Here is a 19,958-nt window from a genome sequence, read left to right as displayed (position 1 = left end):
AGCACTTAATTATTAGTAAATGACAGTATTTGTTTACAAACAGGCAGAGGAGCAGCATTGTGTAGAGAGCGTCTCCTGAACGTCTTGGCCCCATCCTTTGCTTTGACACCAGTCAGGCAAAGGGCAGTGACATCTGCCACCCAAAGGATTTGGATCCTTGTCTACCAACAGGACGTCCGTCCTCTCCTGGAGCTGTCACTGTATCAGTCAGTGTCCCCGGCGAGGAGCTCTCCTCTTGCTCCACCCATTTCTACGCCTCCAAGAAAGTTAACTCTCTCTTTACACTTATGGACTTCGACTTAGCAGAAGGGGGAATGAGGTGCTGGCAATGACAGTGGAGAAATGGAAAGACATTGTGTCCTCCTCTGTAGAAAATCACTATCGTCACAGAAAGAATAAAGTTCATTCTCTTTATTGCCCCAGCCACACTCAAATCCCACTTCAATCCGACTTGAACAATGGGTTTATTTTATCCAATATGTGTATCCTTCTTCAGTTATAGATCAGGACAAGAGATGAACAGCTGGCTCTGTGCTACAGTGAAGGGACATGGTTAGCTCCCATGTGCACAAAGAGCCTCTCTGGCTACAGAAGACAAAATAAAAACTTTAAAATTTTGCTCTGTGAGTGTAATTACTTATCACTTAAAAAAAAAAAAATAAATAATTTGATCATAAAAGGACAGACTTCTAAAAAAGGAAAAGTAGAGTAAAAAGTGAGAAGAAACAGGCTTAAGGATAAAAAAAGAACATGTAAAGTATTTTAAATAACGTTTTTTTTTACTTCAGAGACAAGGACTCTATTGTAATATTCTACAATTTTTCTTTGAAAAAAGAAAAAAAGACTGGATCCATACCAGGAGAAGGACAGAAATCATCTATCAGATTCTAAATGGCAGGCTCAACCCCCTACTTTCCGTGCCAGACTGAAATCTATGTTTGGTAAAAAACTTTTTGTCCCATACTGAATATGTAGATGTCCACTGTTTATCACCACCACAGTAAGACCACCAGTTACTCCAATGGAGTGTTATAGTATAGACTTCCATAGAAGTATGGACTTAACGACAGGCAGTCCTCTACATAGAGGTACTCTTCTCTAAATCTACATCTTCAAGCTTCGCTTATATAATGATACTTTTATATATATGTGTGTGTGCATGTATATACATGCAATATGCTAAATAATTCTTTTTAGTGTCCTTAATTGTTATTGTCCAATGTGCTCAAAAGGAATCCCTCTCAACTTAAACTTTCCTTGCTGAACTTTGGTACATCTTTTCTCTGTATCCATAAATGCAAACTGCCTGCTGTGTACCCAGACAGCAATCAGAGACTTTTAAAGATTAAATACTGTTAAACAGGCTAAATACATGCCTAAGAAAATGCAAAATATACATGCAGAAATTAATCCTGACCTATTTAACAAATCATCTTAAACTACTCCATAGAAAAATTACTGGAAGATAGCGAGTGATACTAATAAACTAGCATTTACTTTTCCCTCCCCACAATTCTTGCCAGAGCTGATGACTGTGCTGCCCTGTACAGAAGAACCTGCTTTCATTTGCTCACCTAATCACCCTCCTTCTCAGTTTCAGAGCTCAGCAGGAGACAGAAGTCACCTTCTGCTTCTAACCTTCCTGGCTTGTTTTGCCCTTCACTGCAGTCAAATGGCATACATTCATATCTGCACACATGCACACACGTTTGCTCTATGATTTTTGATAAAAACATACAAATAAAGAGAAAAGCTGTTGTAATTATATTTAGACACACAGTACAGTGATAAACCAGTATCTACAGCATCAGCACATTTACTCTGATCCTGTGGAAATTTCATTCATTTCATACTACAAGCCACACTACAGAAGTCAAAAAACTTCAAATTTTGATGTTTCAAAACTGTATTTCACTGACTCTGATCTGACAACTTATTTCATAACTTAATAAGAAGATTTTGTTTATTTCTCTCACAAGCATGAAGTTTCACCTACAGTGCCAGACCAAGAACTTTGCGAGTGACATGCCTGATTCAACTTTTAACATTACAGCTTATAGTTTGGGGGATTTTAAAATTTTAATAATCATACCACAGGTTCAGGGGAAAATTACTACAGGGAGAAAATATCAGCAATATCAAAGAAAGTAGAAGGAAAACAATGCCCACAACTAGGAAAAGAAGAAAGACTATGTAAGGTTTACAGTAGGAGAGAAGAAGAAAGGTGCTAGGATTCTCCTCCAACGTCTTCCACAGCTTTGCTTTGGGGACTCAAGACTTGGCACTTCTGTTTCCTCCTCTCCTACTCTCCCAGTTGTAGTCTAAACTGAAACAGTTTTCTTTTGGCAGTCTCAATTATGAAGAACTCAAAAATAAAGCAATTCCTAGCCCTCTGTGAAACATCTCCTTGCTCAAAACTAAAAAGAAATTCAGTAATAATCACCTAGACTGCATAAGCTTCAACTAGCAAAAGACAAGCAATCCAAATATAAAGCTGATACTGTAGGCTAGTTCTCCCTTTAACTGACCTATTAAGATCTTGCAGTGCACAAGCTATGCAACACCATATTTTCTCAGACTTGAGTAATAAAAGCAACAAAATCATAAAGTAAAAATCTGAGCCTACTAAACCAGCATCTCAGTCAAAATACAAACAGGGAGGAAGGGTTGCTGGCTTTTTTCCCCTAAGTTTTGTTTGGATATATGAAATTATTTTGTTGAATAACTTATTTACATACTTGAATAACTCAATTTTCTATAGTACATTACAAATTACACATACTACATTAAAACACTGAAATGATAATATAAAAGTACTTTTGATTCAATATGGATACGCCTATGTTATTCTCCAATGCTGGTTACTAAACAGATTCATGACAGAAGCACTGAAGATACAAGCAGCAGTCCATGCTTGTTAAAGAGAACAAAACTCAGGAAAAGTTAATTTCTGATACATAAGCAGTCATCAAAAATAATAAAGTAGTAATGCAAATATTCAAAACTTCAATGTGATTACTGAAATTATGCTTTAAATAGAACTCAACTTTTAACCACAGCAATTACTGAAGTGTTTCAGGACCTCAAAACCTCAGAGACGTGGGTGGCTCTTTTAGATGGCAGTCTTTTTGGAGGAGGGAAAACCAAAGGAAGGAAGTTATGACTTCCTTGCTCGGTGGAGAGTTCTTACTATTACATTTCCTGTCAACGTCCAGCAGTTGAAACACTTTCTTGTGTAGCAGTTAGCGGTGATCCTCTTTTCTGAGTGTAAAGCAAAAAGAAGAGAAAGTATACAGTGAAGAGTAGAAGAAGAAGGAGAGAGATAGAGGCCAGAGAAGTATGGATCTTAAATAAGCAGAAAAAAAAAGAAGAAAGAAAACCCTCAGGCACAATAGTGACCAACACTACAGACAAATACAGGGAGATTTCACATTTCAGTGCCTAACATTTGAAAGTTTAAAATGACAAATGACAGAACCAACTTTATTTGAAAACAGAAATTTCTCAGGGAAACATAACACTGGTTGATGAACTCAATATTCAGAGTCTACTTACTTTAGATGAAAATGCAACAGCCTGCCATGAATTAAAGGTAGGGTCAAGTGCCAAAGCTTATGAGCTGATGTATCCTTCAAAGTGTTTTATCCTATCCAACTTAAGTGTGGATTTTAGCACTGTCCATGCAACAGTTGCATCTTCTTTTGAAACTTGTTAAGCATTTTTTCAATTTAGGGTCAAAATTCATACTGACACCCTGCGTTAATTATATATCACGTTAGAGCATTTCTTCTTCCTCCCTCCATTTTTAAATTGGTGTCATCCTTCTGTTCCGCTGAATAGAAACTCTTCGTATTTCTACCTTATAAGAAAGCATAAAGAGGCGAGGCAGGTCGGTCTGCTACACTCAGCAGTGAAACAACTCGGTGCTTGGCAAATCAGGTGAAAGACACAAATTGTCAAAATCCAAATTATTATTCTGTGTAGAACTCCAGTCAGGGCTAAAAATGTAATATTTTTGTCAACAAAGACAGATATCCAACTACAAAGTTTATCCCAGCTCATTGAAATTCATTTCTGGTAGGAAGCAGCAGACGATGACAATTTAGAAGTTATTCCTGAGGCATTTTAGTGAGTGCTCAGTCCCTGCATCTAATTGCATCCATCTAGTTACTGGTTATACCAGACATACCTGAAACATGCCTGGGATCTATTAAAATAGGGGGTTACATGTTAGTTGTACTGCATATAGATTCTCAACCAATATTCCTGCCTCCAGCAGCACACCGTCAAAATCTCACTTCCTCTTTCTCAAGGGGCTGAATTTATAAGACTGACATCTGAGGTAGTGGGAGGACAAGGGAGAGTACATACACCTCTAAGGAGCCAACACCACCGGTGGCAGATCAATGAACATTTTTCAGTCTTCTCTCTTTAAACCACCATGTCTTTCTTTTTTGCTGATCCTAAGCGTGCAGTTCAGGGAACAGTTGTAGGAAAGGCTAGGAGACAAGTATGAATGAGAGGGTGAAGAGAAAAGGTGTCAAGAAACAGATACTGAACCACATTTGTGCTGTTAATTCATCTGCTACAACACTGGTTCCTACCTTCTTCAACAGCCTCATGAACAGACTAGAAGAACTGCTGGAAGTAAGACACTGAACAAGCCATGGCAACTTTGCCATGACTCAGCCATGCCCATCTGTCTTACAGGACTGCCAGAAACTGGACTGCAAAGAGAAACACCACTTCCTCTACTGGAGTACAAAGGGAAGGATTTCTTGCAGGGATTGTTTTGGGAAGTATGTTTCATGTTGGGTATGGGACTTGTTCTGAAAATCACCTAAATCAATGAAAGACCTTCAAATGACCTAGTATGAGACCCTAGTACTTGTTAAAGCACATGGGTATTCAAAAACAATATTCAACATTAACAGTGTTTCTCTCAATGTAAAATTAATATAATTCTAATTTTTCACAGGGATGATCTTCGTCAAGACAGAACATGGTTGTGAAAGTTTTCATCCCACTTTTCTTTTGGAACACAAGTGTTTTCTTACCAGGAGAAGAAATGGGTTTAGTTTCTTTAGCACATCTTACAGTACAGGTCCATTCCAAAGATCAAGTCAGGTTTACAGCCGTGTTTTTGCTTGGATGTAAAATACTCTTTATTATAGGTTTTTAGTCCTTGAAATGTGACTTCAGCTTACATCATTCATTTACTGGAATGATGTTAAATAGTACTTTAAATTAAATACTTGATGATGAGGATGGATGATGGCCTGGAAAATTTTTTGAACAGTAACATTGGTCCATTGATGCAAAAAGCTTGAGAATCTCTTGCATCTGCTAAATGAAAATCTCCTTTGTCTCATGGAGGTACTGAGGGAGCACACTGTCTCTATAAGAAAGATTACAATCCATGTGACTGTGGGACAACATGGACATATGGGATCTTATTAGCCATTCCTGGCTTTCTCCAGATCATGTGCTTCAAAGGCACAAAAAAAAAGTCATGACTTTTCCCTCATGTTTCCTACATTTTATTCCCTTTTATCCATTTTAAAAGCCACTGTCAGACTCCAGGAAACAAACAGTTTAAAAGCCACCTCCTTCCAAAAAGTAATTGGTGTTCTCAAAAAAAAAAAAGGCAGCAGTCTTTCTTGCAGGGCAGACCACATAGTTCTTATTCACTCATGTGCTGCAAGCCAAGGTTGGGCACTCACAGGCATATCCCATCATGTGCTCGGATATACCCCTGGCTGTGGAAACCCATTTATCCAGTGGCAATGAGTTCTACAGTCTAATTATGCTCTGTGTGAATAAGTACTCCCTTATATTCATTTCAGCTATGGCTTTACTGTGGTTTCCATCACACCTAGAATGACACAAAATGTGTCCCAACACTTAAAAGTAATAACAAGTTATAAAGCAGAACTTAGGCTAAAACAATTAAGAAAAAAATAAATCCCTGAACAATTCCCCCACCCACCCATCTTGTACAATGAAATCACGTTTTAACCACTGCACTGTCCCTGAAGCTACACTAGCCTTTTTCTTTTAATGTTTCCTAGCAGGGTTACCACCAGCACAGCTCCAGCTGAGCCACCAGCATTTTCAGTAGTGTGTCTTCTAATGGTCCTCAGAATAGCCAGAAGTAAGTTACTGGTGCTTTGAAACAGAATTTACATTAGAAAAAGTCTGTCTCTTATTAGCTAGGCAGAGTACTGGAAACACCAGCAGCCAGTTGTAAAACTTCATTTGTATCCAGAATTCCAAAGCTATTATTTAATTTGTTTGGAAAAAATGTAACTTGAAAAAAAAGCCAACAAAATAATTAAATAAGAAGACTTGTTTGTTATTAAAGATCCATAAAAATGCAAGTAGGCTTGAAATCTAAAGGATCTGAAAATTAACACTGCAAGTACATAAAAAGAAAAGCATAGTGAATAGGGCTGGCTAGAAAACAACAATTCCATTTTGCTAAACATTTCAAGGCTTTGAAATTTGTTTTTGTTCCAATATGAAACAAAAATGAGACTTTCTGAAAGTTTTCATGAAATAAGAATGAGAGAAAGAATATTCACTCCCTCTGGACCTGAAAAAATCTTCCCAACCAAATTCTCTCCAAAATAGATAATGTTTCCATGAAACATTCTGGTTTTGATGAAACAGCATTTTTCAACAGGAAAAAAAAGTGTCAGCAGAAATATCATAGCCATTCTAACAGCAAAGGCTTATCTAGATCGGATACTTGTAGGAATAAATTATGTTGAGAATTGAACCAATCTAATCATATTTATATAGGTCCCCACGTGAACACTGTATCACTTGCCTTAGAAAGATACTCCATAAGATACTTGATCTATTTAATTTTTTTGTCTTCATTAAGGATATTTTATTTTATTCAAAGAATGTAAAAGGAATCACAAAATAAGCAAAATCTGAGAGGTATGGTAAGTCAATTTGCTACTTATCTGGGGGGATTTTTCTATAAACCTGTGGACATTCTTATTCCAAAATAAGAATGGCTTTACGATTGCAAGATTTTTTTTTTTTTTTAAAGAAACTTAAACTGTGCTTCCAAAACCATATAGACTTAAGTGAATTAAGCTCTCACATACTAAGGGAAAGTCTGTGCTTGAAACTTCAACCCATACTGGGAAGCACTGTAGAAAAACATACTGTAGTAAACAGAGTTCTGCAATGAAAGTGAGGTGAACTAATGTTTTGAAGTCTTTGAATCTACTGAAGAGGAAGAAAACACTCGTGTTTTATATGAAATATTGCGTACGGTAATTCTTCTCTATTCCTTTCTCTGCTAAGTGTGTATTTGTGTGTTAGCTTATTTATGCTTATTTTGGAATATGGTTGGCTGAAGTACTATTGGATGCCCCAAAAATGGCAATGAGGACACTTAATTGAACAAAGCCAGATTCAGTTGTTCCAGAGAATATTGATCACAGAAATAAATAAAAAGGCAGATCACCTCTGCCTGCCACAGCACGCAATACATTCTCCCATGAATTGTTCTCACCTTCCTCTTGTAGTTCTTTGCAAAATTTTCATTCCAGCTAAGCAGCAGAATTTTCCTTCCCATCTCCTGCAATACTGCTCAATGTCATCTGCAAAAGTCAGGGACTGCAACTGCACTTCACTGAACATACCATAGGCATCCTGGACAAGGAGGCATAACCTGCAAAACATTCCTCCGTTACTCATTGGCTTCTGTTCATAACAAACTAGTTAGCAAATTTCTGAGAACTATATTAAAAGCTTCAGGACAGGGCTTATCCTCTACAATATCTGGAGAATTCCTACCAAATAATGTATCAATAAACAAAACCAACATCATTAAAGGTTTTCTCATGTGTATTTTCAGGACGTAACAGGGCCATGAAATAGAAAAGCATGACTAAAAAAAAGCGTAAGGGGTTTGCGCTAGGGATGAGATAAATTAACTGCTATGTACTATGTGGTTTGTGTGCTTATAAAGAAAGATTGAGTTTTTGCCTTACTTGAGGTGAATTCTGCAATGCAGACAGAGCAATGATGCAAACATCTATGTGTGTGTGTATAAATACAAAAATTCTGCTTAGAAGTAAACAAAGCAACATATTTCACAAGTAATAATCACCAACACTGAAACTGGCAAAGCTAGCATTATATTTTCTATAACTTTTTTAAAAGAGTCCTGAGGATACAAAAAAGAGTGAAATGTCAATTTTTCCTTTTAAAAAAAAATCTAACATGAAACTGCAGATTAGTATATTCGATACCGGGTATGAAGAAGCCCAGAGGAACTATTTTAAGGAGGTAATTAAAGAACCTGCTAAACAAACAATTTGATTAAAGTAATCTATGGAAGTAGGGGTTGTAGGGCTGGGAAGTATTGCTTAACCAACTTGCTGGCATTTTGAGAAGATATTACTGTCATAGAAGATAAGGCAAAATCAGTGGATGTCATACCTTTAGATAGTCAAAAATGCATTTCACAAGATTCTGCACCTGAGATGAGCAGCCATGATAGCATGAGTCATACAGTGCTGGAAGAAGGAGGCTGCTGTCTACAAGATTGGCTTAATTGCCCCAGAAAGAGACAGTTAAGCACAGAAACCTTTCAAAGGGAGACAAAAATTACCTTTGAGGGTAGTGCATACATCATTATTTCTAAATAATAAAACTCAGGGGTGCACTAGGCAGCAGAATTCATTTCATTTCAAAGGTACATGCCAAAACTACCTTCTCCAGAGCTGCATCATTGTTCACAGAAAGCCAACTCTAACTGCTTTTGAAGCACTTCATGTAACATACACATCCTGAAAGCATTCAACAGTAGTCATTATATCTTTATAAAACATTTAAAATGAAATGAGGTCCTATATTTCTCTGGAAGAAATCCATATATTTTCTTCGCAGGGAAGCTTAGGCACATGGAAGACCATTAAACACAGTTTCCTTGTTCATTATGAACTGTCTAACTTTGGCTTGCACCCTTAAGGGGGCTGTATTCAACACAGGATACAACCCCAAAGCCTTTCAGACATCAGCAGCTGTGTAAGCACCAGCTGAGAGTCCTCATTTTTCATATTCTGGTGCTGGTTTTGAGGAGCAGGGAATGGTAGGACTGAACACAAATGAAGGCTCCCATATTTTCCCCGTATCTTTAGCTACAAGGGTCCCACACAAACAGGTAAAGAAAGCTTAGGTACAATTCCTCCACAGCCTGCCAAGGTTAAGAAGTCCTCTAGAGACGTGAGACACTGCTTCTACCCTGAGTAATGACAAATGGGAGGAAACCAAATGCTGATGTGATCTGTAGGCTGGAAGGATACGTACCCTCATCTCTGGGATGAGTGGTGTTCCCAGCCTAGAAAGCAGGTGACTGTCCTAACAATACAAACCTGTGTCTTCAACAGATCTATCACTCTTTTTGTTTTCTGTGTAAAACAATCTGTGAGATGCCTTCTAGATTTGTATCACAGGATCATCTCCAACTCAACAGAACAAAGACTGATGTGCTATGAACATGACAGCCCAGAAGCAGAAATACTACAGTTGCCTGCCACTTTCCATGTTAGGACATTGCAATCAGTTAAAAACTCTCCCCTGAGTTTTAACTGATTTGACTGAACCTCCTCATGCTATTGCTTTGTTTGGAAAAACGGAGCTAATATGCTCTGGACATTTCTGAAAATCAGATTGAGGGGAACAGGAAAAACAAAGCAAACAGTTTTGCCTATGTGAAGAAAACATTCAGTAATGGTTAATTGTGAAAAATTAGGCCTCTGTATCTTGGAGCAAGCAAGGGCCAACTGAGTTAGTGTCTCAGATCTGATCAGTTCAGCAGTCTCTTAACTGATCACTGGAATTTCTCACATGTTTAGTGAGACATAAGTGAACGCAAGTAAGTCTCAGACTAGCTGGCACCAGGCTCATATTAAGTCCTCTGGGACATATTAATTGCCCAAATAAAATTAGCTTGGTTGGTGCCGAAGACATCAGCCACTAAAAGTGCATTTTCCCAGTCCTTTTAAGCCAAGCAAAGAGATGGCTGCTGTCAGACATGGGAGTCTCAACTCCCCGCATCCTTGGCCACAGATTTCCATCCCTTTGTGGTGGCAGCATAAATGGCTAGGATAGGAAACTGATCTGACCAAAAAAATACTGTAGCCAAATAATTATCATCATCAGATCAGCTCCTTGAAAATTAACTCTGTAGAAGTAAACTCCTATTTGCATGGAGTACTACTTCTAGACAAGAATGTATTTTCCAGGCAGGATTAGGAGGCTGAAGCTCCCACTCCAGCTGTCTAGCGTACGCAGCACAACATCCCAGGTCATATGATGGGAGAATGGTCATCTTACGACCAAGCTTGATATACAGAAGTAAAGGAAGAACTGTGTAACTTGAGGCTTAAATCACTAATGTTCCCATTCGCACTAGTGACGCGTTCATGATTATCGGCATCATGAAGAAACACAGAGCAGCAGAACTTATTGCATCAGACTCCAAGTACTTTTGCTCTATTAGGACCATACACGTGAGCAGACATCCACTATACTACACTTGTTCTAACAGTATCCCAAAGGTAGTCACAGTTTCTCTGCAACATGCCTTTAAAATGAAAGGTATATATTCACTCACTTGGAAGACAGAATTTCACAAATAACCTTCAAATGCCTGATTTCAGACTAAAAGATGAGGAATATCCCAAACTAATGCTATGAAGAGAACTTCACGAACACATGTTCCCTGCTTCAGCACACTTTTAAAACAGTACAAATGCATGATGACAAAAACTTGAAATATTCTCAACGTCATTTGATCTGTCTCACACTAATTTAGTAGGTAATGCTATAGGTATTTAATGATGAGTGACAACTGATTTTCCTACTTAATGACTATCATGAAGTCAGCTGAACCCCCCAACAGACTCAGCGATGCATTTGGAGAACTATACTCATGTTCTCTGAAACTGGTTCTGTTCCTATGGATTTTGCAGACGCCGTTAGCATTACTAACAGTAGTTCAGCTGCTTTTGGAGACTGTTGATTCACGGTCTTTACTTCCTCACCAGCATTGTTTTTTCCTTGATTTCACTTTATTCCCAAAAAAGTGCATTTGTTTTATTTTCCCATGTTACAGTGTTGCTCTCACACTGCAGCAAATTTTCTTGCAAATTAAGTTTTAGCAGCAAGTCTAACTGTGATTAAAGCAACAGTTTGTTCCATGATTTTTCCCCCCTTTGAAGCTCACTACCAGGATAAAAACCCACATCTAAATTATGAGACAAGCTGCAAAACCAAAATTAGCATCTGCCCCAAGGAATTCAGCATTTAAGTTTTGTGCATATCTATCACAAATACTTTTTTTTCCATAAAATGTGGTGTTTGTACTGAATCAGTTAATCAGTTTGAACATACCTTTACCAATGCCTTGTCAGTATGCATAGTAATGAACTGTTAAAAAAAAGAGGGGCAACATCTCCATTTTTATCAGCAGTGCTCATGTAGGGAGGAAATAAGGGCCATGTTTATTTTTGGGACAACAGGATGCAACCCTGTGTAAGACCTGAATTTAAAATATGGTTTTAGAAACTGAAATTTCTCGTGCAAAGGAGCAGAGAATTCACTCCAGGAGCAAGGGTTGGCAGGAAAGCCGGTAAAAGAGTGAATGTGGGAGATGTAGACTAAGGAAAAGGTGAAGTATGACTCATTGGTAATAATAAAGGGGGTGAAGATAGGGAATGATAAGAAGCGAGGCAGAGATTAGCCTTTTTTCTTTCTTTTTTTTTTTTTTTTAAGTAATGACATAGTAAGTCTCATGCAAAAGCTTGGGAAGATTTTGTTAATTTGCTAATAGCCAGGAGCAAGGATGGGGGCTGGGGTAAGATGAGACTGATTACTGTGCATTATTTCTATGACTGTGCTGATCTTTAGGACAAAACGTCTCCCAGTAGAAATCTGGAGAGGATTACAGGATTACTCTGCCATGCCCTTCTCCTAGTTAGTCACTCCTCATGGGTAAAGGTAAAGCCTTCTTTTACTATTACTTTTTTGTGCATGAAAAATAGTATCTCTCCATACTGCTGCCTTGTACTGGGCAGCTTACTTTCTGGAGAGGTAAGGGTGACAAAAACCTTCTTCAGCTTTGGTCACCTCCAGCCTCCTCAGCGGCTAGTGGAAAAGAATAAGAAAAAGAAGATCTGCCTGCGGAGGACATGAGAGTGCACGGAGGCCAGAACTGACTGATGACACAGGGATTGTCTTTACTAAGTCTTGTGAAAACAAGCAGCAGAAATTTGTCATGAACAGATCTTAACTAACAAATAATTGTTTTACCCTTGGGTAGGAGGACAACCACATGACCCACAGCAGCTCTTCTGCGTGCATAGCTAAGCTGTGCAGTACAGCATGAGGAACAAGACAGCCAGGCAAATGCCGCCACCACCACCTTGGCAGTGCTCAGCAGGGACTTCATTACTTACTCTTTCTTTGGAAGGGAGGGAAAGGGGAGAATGGGGAAATGCCTGAAAACTAATTGGATTGTATTAGCTCTGATATTTGCTCATTCTTTATCTTAACCATCCAAGAGACAGCTGCTGCTGCTGCTTTGTTTGTCAGAAGGATTTCTTATCTCTTTGAGGTGCGGTCCTAGCAGAGGCATAAAGCACACGTACATAAACACACATAAACAAAAACCCCCTCTCCCTTAATCACCAGAGGCACAACACTACCTACACAACTCCAATTCAGCAACTTGTCTGGTCAAGTCTCAAGGTGGAGCTGATTAACTCCTGCTAATATGGCTCAGATTCAAATTGTAACCTGCAGGACACCACCCTACCGGGATTTAATTTATCCCTACCTTATGCGCTCCTTGCATTCACCATACCCATATTATCTCAAAAAAATCAAAGTTCAGGGCACAGGTCTAAACACACAGGGACAACCATCCATCTCCCCCACCCCCCTGCAACACTACCAGGATTTCCCTATTAAAAGCACCGTATTCACCAGATCACACACTGCTTCACCTTCCCTTTTGAAAAGTACATACCCGCTGTAGCCTTCTTTAGGGAGACACAAGATTCAGAATTTTCTGCTCAAAATCCATGCCATTTGCTGTCACTAAATAGTGAGTGAAGCTCTACAGAGCATAAGTATGTATAGAATGATACAAATAAAAATTAATGATGATGATGACTAGCCCCTTCTATGCATAGGTCGCAGACGTACACAGGAAAACACAAGCACTGCTGCTTCCAGTTTATAAGGGGAATGTCAAGCTCAAAGAAGAATTCTGGTCATGACTCCAAGTATAGACGTTTCTAGCACCTGGGCTGTGCTCTGGTTTGAAGCACTGAGACAACCAAAATAGCAATCATTTTCTTTGAAAACTGGAGGTTTAAAATTTCTGAAAAGCGGAGTTCATGATCATGTACATTTTTATTCAGTAATTGTGGAAGGACCCAGAAGGAAAGAAAGGAGAAAGCAGTTCTGGAGTGCTGGACCTGAGAGAGCAGGACCAGTGCACACAGTTAACACCAAACACACCAGTTCCCTCCAGCAAAAGACAGGCTGTCCTTGCAGAAGTATTGATGGACACTGCACATGTGACAGGAGCATCACCACGGCAATGAGCAAGTCTTATCTCAGCATCTCAAATAGAAAATATGTAGCAGAGGTCTCCCTGGTCTCAGGAAAAGGATCTTTTTTTTTGCTGGCACTTCTTAGCAAGTGTGTAACAGAGTATTTATATAACAAACTTTTCAAATAACTCACTACAGTAACTATACCAAGCCCGTTATCTTGGATTTTCCTTGTTTTTCCTTATATTTTTATACATATGTTAAAAAAATGAAAAAGACTGAGAAAGGTTATAAAATAACTTGCTTATTTTTATTTACTTCCTTGAATAATCACTTACTTCAATACAAACTGGAAAATCAAATGCAACTTCCACAAGGTCTTTCATGAATCCCCGCCTGCTGACGGCTTTTTCCATTTCTTCATTCAGGTTAATCCTTCCACCTACTATTTTCTGTCTATGACCTGAAGAAGCAGCACTTCTGTGAGAAATGGCTTTTGTGCGTAGGAAGAGACCTATATGAGCCAAATGTATCAGCAGGGCTACCTTTTTAATGCAGAACATGCATGTAGAGAATGGAGCTCCACAGCACTGTAAATGTTCCCACTCAAAACATGGAACACCACCTGCCTGGTGGGAACTACTTACAACTTCTCGGAACGGGTGTAGCACGAAAACCAGACAGCTTTTCATACTTGCAATAACAACCATGGCTTCACACGTGACAATTTTTTCAGCATAAACCATTTCTTCTATGAAGTTTTCATGCGGCACCAAATGAACTTTTTAAACTCCCCATCTGACACTGTCTCTAAGTGCACTTTCAAATTAAACTGCTGATGTGTGTGTTTTATTTGTACACAGAATTTTACTCAAAAGTAAACAAAACACTTAAAACCATAAAAAGACATTCCTAACATCCACTCAAACACAATATGGCGCCTAAGCTATAATTTCAAACAGTTAGAGAGTTGCATTTGAGAAATGTTTTCAGTATCATCCAATAGCGTCACTTATCTCGGATCCATAAATGAGTATTGAAGTTGTTCTATATTAATAGTTTAAATCCAAAGTAATTATGCTATGTAAGTAAAAATTTATAGTGGTGGTTGGCTTGGAAGACACAGAAAGTTAAGGAAAAATAACTTCCTAAGTACTGCCTAGAAGTTTGTATAAAGGTTTAGCTGCAACAGACCAGTAAGGCCTTCCTCCCCCCAGATCCCCCAGGCATCTCCACACCACACTGCACATAATTTATGGTCCTTCTGCTAAGATCCATTCCATACAGCTTGTTACGTAAATAAAAACAATTTTGGGTGGTAACAAAAAAGCAAGCACATCAGATTATCCCAGCTTGTTTTGGGCTCACTATGCTGTTAACTGTAGCTGGTAAAAAAACAATAATGCACACACTCCTCAGGTTCCTCGGTGTACCATTACTTCAGCATGGAATCCCATTACAATCCCTTGGTTATTTCTGTATACAATTCAGAGAAAATATTATTTTCTTGTATGTCATGATTTACTAATCAAGAGTAAAACTGTACATTTAAGAAACTTACAGGTCAGCTGAAAACTGCAAGTCTCTTATGGATGATCTCCAATAGAAAAATCATGTTCCAAATATAATGTGTAATTACCACCCAGCCATTTAAAGTACTTATCTATGAATCTGAGGAGGGGTTCTTTGTTTATTTTTTTAATCTTAAGACTTTGTAATTATTGTTTTGGCATCCAAGAATTCTAACAGTCGTCAAGGTGCTGCCAAAAGGTTTTCTCTTGCAAGGTGCTCAGCACCCTCCTTTCCAAGAATATCAGCATTCAGTTGCTGGTTCTGCCAATGTTTCGTATCATCTTTGCCGCACTATGTTTCCTCCATGCCTCAGTTCCTTATATGTAAAAATCAGAATAAAAGTCCTGTCTTCAAAGGGTGATCTGAAAGCAATAGCTGAATAATATGGTGGTATCTAGGAGGGCAGGTCCACAAAGCCTATTCTATGTGCTAGATCCCATCTGAGTTGGGGGAGGAGGCTATATATACATATGTATATAGAGAGAGAGGGCTTCCTTGCAGTATCAACCCATTTCTTCTGCACTACAGGGCTTACAGAACCCTCAGCTCCCCCTGCAAAACCCACAGCAAGGGCTTTACAGAGTTACAGCATCTGGAACGAAGCAAGAACACTGTAGCAACAGTACTGGGGTCCCTTATCTTTCAAGACCATATTATTTGTGGATTCACCAGATTTACTTCCAAACCACACAGACCATGAATGGGATCCTAGAAGATTTTATTTTAAAAAAACCCAACATGAAGTGAGTATTAAAAAAAATAACTGCCCGTTTCAGCAAGCACAGAACATCCTAAAATGCATTCTTGGTAATATAGCATTGCACAGGTGCTTCCCCAGTGCATGTGAAAGGTAAATGAAATGTAACACTGCGGGATTTCTTACAGAGCTGTGTCTGTATTCAGTAAGACATTCTGCTGTTTCAATGCCACATCATCCCACTGAACTAGCAGAAAAATATAATATTCATCAAAATAAAGGGCAGAACAAAGAGCAAAGAAGAAAAGCAGGGTCCACTGTTTCTGTTTTTCACTCACGCTGTTTTTCTTTGCTTTAGTGGCTGCCTTTCCTAGGTGTGTTTCTAAATGAGGGAGAGGGAGCGTGTTTGTGTGTGCGCGTCGCGTGTTTACAAGAGTTATGGTAGCAGTTCTCAGCAGTCCACCGAGAGTTCTAGGAAACGGCCCCTGTTATTTTATTCTGGGTCAATGTCAGCTCATGTCAGGCAGTAAAGATCACACAGGACAGCTCGCTCCATCTCGCAGTCCTGGCTGGAGGCCTCAATGGGAGAGGGAAAGGGAGCGAGCTGCGAGTGGGCGGAGAGCCTTCCCAGCACTCTACCAACCACCGCACGAGGAATTATGATAAACACCACTCTGGAAACCAGATACAACAGTACATTGTGTTCTTCTTCGGAAAAACAACCAGACTTCGGCTCACTTAAAGTAAACAGTTAATCCTGTTTATCTTTTTTTTTTCTTCTTTCTTGATGAGTTGTTAACAGAACAATCTCTTCTGCAAAGCAACTAAGAGATCTGTCCCTTAAATTCATACTGGTTTTCTCTTCCTTCAGGAAAACAAACAAACAAAAATTCGATATGTAAACTCTCGACTATCGGCAAACAGTGTGGAATAACAATCTTTCTTGGCTTAAAGTGACTTAACAAAGCGATGCCAAAACTGAATGAAACCTTTCCCTCACTTACATATTTTATTTTGGAAAACTGAAGTCCCAAACAGAGCGTTCTATTCATCCCTTTTAACTCTTCCTTTACAGACAAGAACAAGCAAAACTGGTTAAAACAAAAAAAATCAGGATGCGTGGTGTCCTTGCAGCCAGAGTGCAGGGTGCCTGGGGAGTACGGATTAGCTACTCAGTGGGGCGGGGGGGGGGGGGCTGTTCCCAGGTTTTCTCCGGGAGGTGAAAAGAGAGGAGTCAGACTAATCGATTGCAACTGAGGTAACAAACTGTTACCCTGCTTTCCAAAATATATGCTTACTGTGCAAATTCATGATGTCTCTGACTTTCAATATTAAGGTTGATTAATTAGAAAAGCAGATGGAATTGATTATCTTGTTTTGCTGGAGTCACCACAGTCTACCTATTAACTACTTCTTACTAGGGACTCCAACCGAGTCCACTGAAAGCTTCAAGCTTTTCCAAAGGGAATTCTAATTTTTAGCACTCAGGAGTTTAAATAGTTCTGAAAGTCAACAACGAAAGTGTGCTTAACATGCCCAGTCAGTAAAAGTTTGTTGATTTAGCTATTTATAATCATAAAAATACATGATTTGAAAAACTGAAAGAGGAGAAGGAAAATATTTCCCTGTTTTATTTTTACTCATCTTGCAAGCTCTAAGATTCTGGGTTTCCTGTGCAACCGATGTCATCAAGTGCAAAAATGTAAATTCAGGTCTGGGAATGAAAGTCTGATTTTCAGATTTTATTTTTTAAAAATATTTTCATGTAAAACTTTTATATTTTTTATGCTTTTTCTGCCTTGAGATCTTAATTTATTTTGCATTTATTTTCAAATCTTTTACAGCAGTTGCAGAATTTACATTGCTCTCATGAGCTCTAAAGGGACAGAACAGGACAAAGCAGCCTTATTTCCCATTGCAGAAACCGGGTTGGGGAGGCAGCTGTCAGCAGGCTGGGGCCAGAACCCCAGAGGAGCAGCCTCAGGACTATCCCCCCCAGTCCACCACTTTGCCCACCATGGCCTCCAGCCAAGACTGGAAGAGCGAGTATGCCTCCACCCAAGACTGGAAGAGCCAGTATTGGCAGGACAGGACTGCTGTTGAACACTTCATCTTACTCCAAGTGCACCCTGTCATTTAACCCCCTCCCTCCCAGTGCTGCACCTGCACAAGAAAAGCGTGGTTGCTCTCTTATGATCATAGGTTTGGCCCACTAAATTTGTCCCCAAATTGATGGACAGTCCACAGCGCTATCTATGAAGGACCCAACTTATGCTGAGGTGCTGCAGCTCTGAGCAGAGTGGCTATTAGCTGCAGGACTGCAGGGGAGAAGCAATATACTTTGGTAAAACCTCTCTCTCAGGAAGCCAGAGGTGAATGTGGCAGTGCTACGGTCTCTGCATGTTGGAGAAGCTCCTGGGCATAGGAGAAGAAAGCAATAAACCTAAAGTGTTTAGGGTGCAGTTATAATCCATGTACAAAAGAGGACTCCCTTTGGCTCCCCAAGTTTTGACCCCACGGTGGCTGGCCACCATCACGCCCTACTTCAGGAGGGAATGCATCAGCCAAGAGGAATGCAGACGAGAGGTGAATCGATTGGAGATCATTAGGAGATGAAGCAAGAGCAGGAGAAAAATGTGGAAGGTGAAGAAAACAAAGATCAGGAGGAAATGTTCTCTGATACTACCTCTTTTCCATTTCCTTTCTTACACCTCGCTGTTCTCCGTATCTCTGGTAGTTAGAGATTAGGGGGAAAAATGCCAGCCTGTGGCAACACTAGTATAATCCCATGGATGGCCTACAGGCATTACTGATGGTGTGCTTTCCCCAGACACATTTGGATTTTTTATATCAGAAATTATGGACACAACAAGTGCTGCTGAAAGGGAAGTGCAGGTGGCAATAGTTTTCCAATTTGGAAATAAAAAATAAAGTTTTGTTACCCTTTTAAGCTTCCATTTGAACTTTTCAAAATGAGAAATCCCATTTTCCATTATAAGTCAAGCAAAGCTTTATAAATTACTTTTAAATAAGCAGTAGGTTTCAGCCATTACCCAAACCTCACTCAAATTAACATCTTTCCATTGATTTCAATGATCTTCCTTTCATGCCATAGAGCAGGCAGAGAAAACACCTGGGCAGCATCAGTAGCATTCCTCCACCTTGATTTCATTCAATCATTCATGCAAATTCCATGTTTCTCTTTTAAAACTATCTAAACTGAGCACCGGTCAAGGATCAAACACTGGAGTAATTTTATAAACATCACACTCAAAATTTCCCATAATTTCAAGGAATCATTTTTAGCAGGATCAGAACTTGGAACACAGCACACAGTACATAAAAAAAGAATCTTAAATCTGCCATATTCTGATTTTTTTTTCCCTTTTTGCATTTAGTTGGGTAATCTTAAAACCTACATAGAGAATCTCTCACTTCTTTCATTACTTTGGTTATCTTTGGGTGCATATGGAGATTTCAAATATGATGTCTGCTAGTGGGAAGTGTCCTAAAAGAAAAAAACTCTACTACAGCACCTTAATCACCATAACCCTGCACAGATGATAGTCTTTATTTTATATCTCATGCATGTGGGATACTATTTTATTGTAATGACATAATCAGTCATTACACTGGATTTCATATAATAACCCTGGTCAAATACTGAGAAACTAGAAGCATGGTATACTTGATTCTGATTTTCCGTTCCCCTATAAAAAGAAAACAGTCCTGAAAGTAAGAATCTGTTCAAATAGAAGTACAGCATAGTTTGTTCTCATTGTTTATATTCCAAGGGAAAGAAAAAAAGAGGACCAAATCTAAACAAAACTACAGGAAGAGTTTAGAGAGACAAAAGATAATCATGTAAATTAGAACTGGATTAGGGCCCTTAGTAAACCTATCTATTCATGCCAAAAGAGGTGATTTAATATTCTGTGGTTAAGATTCTGGTTTTGTGTTTTATCCAAAAGAATATCAACAATAGCACATTGTTCTCCTACCACCATGCTAGTGTTACAGCCTCTGATGTGATTCAGCACAGACTTGAAGGGAGAGGCACAGCTAAACGTTTGGATTTTCCTGAGCTGTCACCCTTT

The 19,958-nt window shown here is 39.0% G+C and overlaps 1 protein-coding gene across 2 annotated transcripts in view; it reads right to left on the bottom strand.

Annotated features, from left to right (window-relative positions):
* The window catches only part of SPIDR (scaffold protein involved in DNA repair), a 201,163-nt gene that overhangs the window by 21,237 nt on the left and 159,968 nt on the right, over window positions 1-19,958 (bottom strand). The window contains exon 11 of one of the 2 annotated variants that reach the window (XM_052786957.1): window positions 7,535-7,693. The exons of the other annotated variant lie outside the window; for it this stretch is intronic. Within the exon in view, the coding sequence (XP_052642917.1) occupies window positions 7,535-7,693 (159 nt within the window). The remainder of the gene's footprint in view (window positions 1-7,534; window positions 7,694-19,958) is intronic. 2 annotated transcript variants of the gene reach the window in all.

Source organism: Harpia harpyja, chromosome 5, assembly GCF_026419915.1.
Source record: "Harpia harpyja isolate bHarHar1 chromosome 5, bHarHar1 primary haplotype, whole genome shotgun sequence".
In the NCBI taxonomy this organism is placed as follows: domain Eukaryota; kingdom Metazoa; phylum Chordata; class Aves; order Accipitriformes; family Accipitridae; genus Harpia; species Harpia harpyja.
Note: the sequence above shows the minus strand (reverse complement) of the source record. Positions and strands in the feature narration are given on the sequence as shown.